The 3500-nt window shown below is 26.5% G+C and overlaps 1 protein-coding gene across 1 annotated transcript in view; it reads left to right on the top strand.

The window, feature by feature from the left end:
- The window catches only part of LOC115236980, an 11100-nt gene that overhangs the window by 6151 nt on the left and 1449 nt on the right, over positions 1-3500 (top strand). Inside the window, 5 exon segments of the mRNA XM_029809719.1 lie at positions 165-500; positions 1116-1322; positions 2365-2388; positions 2826-3162; positions 3164-3195. Of these exon segments, the coding sequence (XP_029665579.1) occupies positions 165-500; positions 1116-1322; positions 2365-2388; positions 2826-3162; positions 3164-3195 (936 nt within the window).

Genomic DNA, 3500 nt, shown 5'->3' with positions numbered 1-3500 from the left:
ATATCTGTATTAAAAATAAATTTTGAATAATTAAATTAAAACACATGTAATTAAATTATTGCATGTGTATTATAAACAATGTAATTCATCTCTTCAGAAAAAAAATGTTTCTCTAACAATAGTTTGTAAAACATCAAGTAATCATTATAGTCCTGATTTTATAGGAGTAATACATTATATTATCTAGTCCTCGTCCTCGTAACCGCTTCGTATATGATTTTACTTTCGTTATTCACGGATTTCAAGAATGGAACATTATTGTATAAAGCATGGATACCGTTTGACTATTCAATCTCCGCGCAATTCTATCTCGTGTACGTTCATCAGATAATGACTTTAATATTTATCGGTCTCGTTCATCCCACATGTGACAGTTTTATTTGCGGATTATTATTACACATTTGCTGCCAGATCGAGATTTTAGAGTATCGCTTGTCAAACATCGTAAATGCTCAAGGAAGCTTGCGCGATTGCGTACATCATCATATACGTATATTTGAGTAAGCCCTTTTAAAATTAGTACACATATACACACACATACACATACGTCTTTGAGATGTATATATATTTTATTAGATTTTCCCGTTGATTTAATGCAAATTAGAAAAATTTTTATTTGTCGATGAGAGAAAGAAGCAAAAATATTTTTGCTTCTCAAAAGTCAGATTTTTTGTTTTAGAATTAATTGACATTTATACATGCAATATTAAAATTAGATAACTTAATTTGAAGCATTTTTTCGCGTAACTTTTTCTCATTTTTTTCAGATATATTTTTCAAAGACATATGTCTTCTATCGGTTATAAACAAAAAAGGCATTCTATAGTTAAACAATTTTATTATTTTTTGTGCTGCGTATATTTATCCAAATTTTTTTGTTTAAGCTGTGAAAATACCAGTAATGTTGTATTGTAAAAATAATATATTAATTTTTAATACCATATTTATATATTAAAAATTTTATATTAAAAATAAATGTTTGTTTAAGCTATCTTATTATTTTCTGTATAAAATCAGTGTAAAATATCCTTATTAATTTTTAAAGTTACAAAACCTACTAAAATATTTTAAAGCTACAAAAAAATTTTAATTAAAAATATCCTGTTTAATTTTAGATACTCATATATGGTGAATGAAAAATTTGCCAGAATAGTTCCTAGTGAGTTTATAATGATCACGGTGGTAATGTGCTACAGTTTGATTCATATGGCTTTGACATCGTCCACTATCGTTTCTTATGTACAAAATGCCATGGTTATAGCTTGCACACTAGCACCAATTTTTTACTATTGTTGGTTTGGCAATGAAGTCAAGCTAAAGGTAACTTGTAACTAATTTTAATTTTATAGCCAATAATCAGTTTACATAGAAAGAATTACACAATAAACGTTATATTATCGCGAGAGAATCTCCCTCCCTTCTCTCTTTCTCTCTCTTTCTATTTAAATGTATACATGTATAATACACATAGAGGATTTTATCACGATTTTATTTACAGAGCCTGCAATTGTCGGATAATATTTATAATACAGAATGGACAATACTTAACAACAACATCAAGAAAGGTCTCTTAATGATCATGAATCGTGCGACGATACCAATCGAATTTACCAGCGCAAACATTCTGTCAATGAATCTTGAATCATTCGTGATGGTTTGTATAAGAAAATATTTTTCTACGTAATAAACATTTAATTTACTTATTAATTATATAATTATTTAGGTGCTCAGGACATCATATTCACTTTTTAATGTACTGGTAAATTCGCAGAAATAGTAATATGTAACACAAAATTAGAAATTGTTATTTATATTTAATCTATTGCATTCAAATAATTGAGAAACATATCGAAAATAACAATAGCTTATTAATTAATTGTTACCAATGAGACATTTTTGAAAAAATACGTATATTCTGACACATGATTTGTCTGATACAAAGCATAAAATATTTCTAAAAGCATATTCATGATTTTATTTTAACACTATCACAAGCTGAACGATTAAAAAAATTGTGTGGGAAAAGAAATCATACAATACCATTTTTATTTAAAAAAATGCATCTGTTTTAATTTTATTACTGCACATGTTTGTATTGTAATGTCAAAGAGAGTTAAGGATTATTATGTCTCTCTTTTATCTATTCCTCTATCTACTTGACAGTAATTTTGTAAGTACGTATACGTTTAATGCGATTCTTTCTCTTGTTCGTGTTACATAAACATCAATATTGGACAATGTCTTTCTAGGTAATAGCAATAATAAATAAAATATTTTGTTGTCGATGTATCAAAAAGTGACATACATCAAGAAATTATGAAAATTTGCATCTCATATTTAATTGATAAACTTACGGAAATATTATTGTTTTCTCTCTCTTTCTGTACTGTTATATATTGTTCTCGATTTGAGTGTCAAATATAAGATATGATATTACATTTCCCGTATGTAATAAAAAATGCATGTATACTATAGTCCTCTTAGCTAATTCGCGTAAGAATTTATTTCGAGACTATAAGTATATCATATAAAGATAGAGATATTTAATATGTAGAAGAAAAAAAAGGAATCATCGTCAACGAAAAATACCTTCATTATCGGAGAGCCTTCTTAGGATTGTCACAAGTCTATAGACAATTCTAAGTGCATTCTCTTTTGTAAAATAATGTTACTTGATCTATGATAAAGATTCTATCAAACTAAAGTAATCTCGACAACAGTAAATATTCTTTAAAAATTTCCGAAATTATTCAAACAGTTCCAAAATTTATAACACGCTATATAAACAAACGCAATTGTATATATCTTTTCTTTAATTAAACAAGAATTAAAATGCATATTCTAAACTTGACATTTTTTATTGTTACGTTTGTGGGATGCTTTCGACCGCTATCGTGGACATCATTGTTTAAACGTGCTGTTTACAATCTCTACAGATTATTTATAATTATCATTTTATACACTTTTGCATTTTTACAATTTATGGACATCGTTCTGAACGTTGACAATCCCGATGACTTCACTAACAATCTGTACATGATGTTAAATGTATCCGTTTCGGGATACAAGTTACTGATCATGTGGATTAATTATACGAACGTTGCAACATTAATCAACAAACTTAACCAAGAGCCATTTAAACCACTGGATTCAGGCGAACTGGAAATTTGGTCGGAAATTTGATAAATTAATACGGTCTGATCTTAATTAAATATGATATTCAAATTTTTATTTACAATTAGTAGTAATTTATTTTATATCTGTATATTTTAATTAAGTTGCAAGTAATATATTCTTAAGGAAATATTTTGACTATTTAATTTTATGTGTATAATGTGTCTTTTAATTTCAAAATTTAACTTTATCGATTGAGATTTTTAAAATCCATAAATGTGTAATCACAAATGAAAACTTTTGAATTATTTTATAAAAGCATACGCTATTTTATTTATAAGTAAATACATTAAATTTAATTATGATAAATAAATCAAATTATTATA

The sequence above is a fragment of the Formica exsecta genome, unplaced genomic scaffold, assembly GCF_003651465.1.
Source record: "Formica exsecta isolate Colony F162 unplaced genomic scaffold, ASM365146v1 scaffold265, whole genome shotgun sequence".
In the NCBI taxonomy this organism is placed as follows: Eukaryota; Metazoa; Arthropoda; class Insecta; order Hymenoptera; family Formicidae; genus Formica; species Formica exsecta.
Note: the sequence above shows the minus strand (reverse complement) of the source record. Positions and strands in the feature narration are given on the sequence as shown.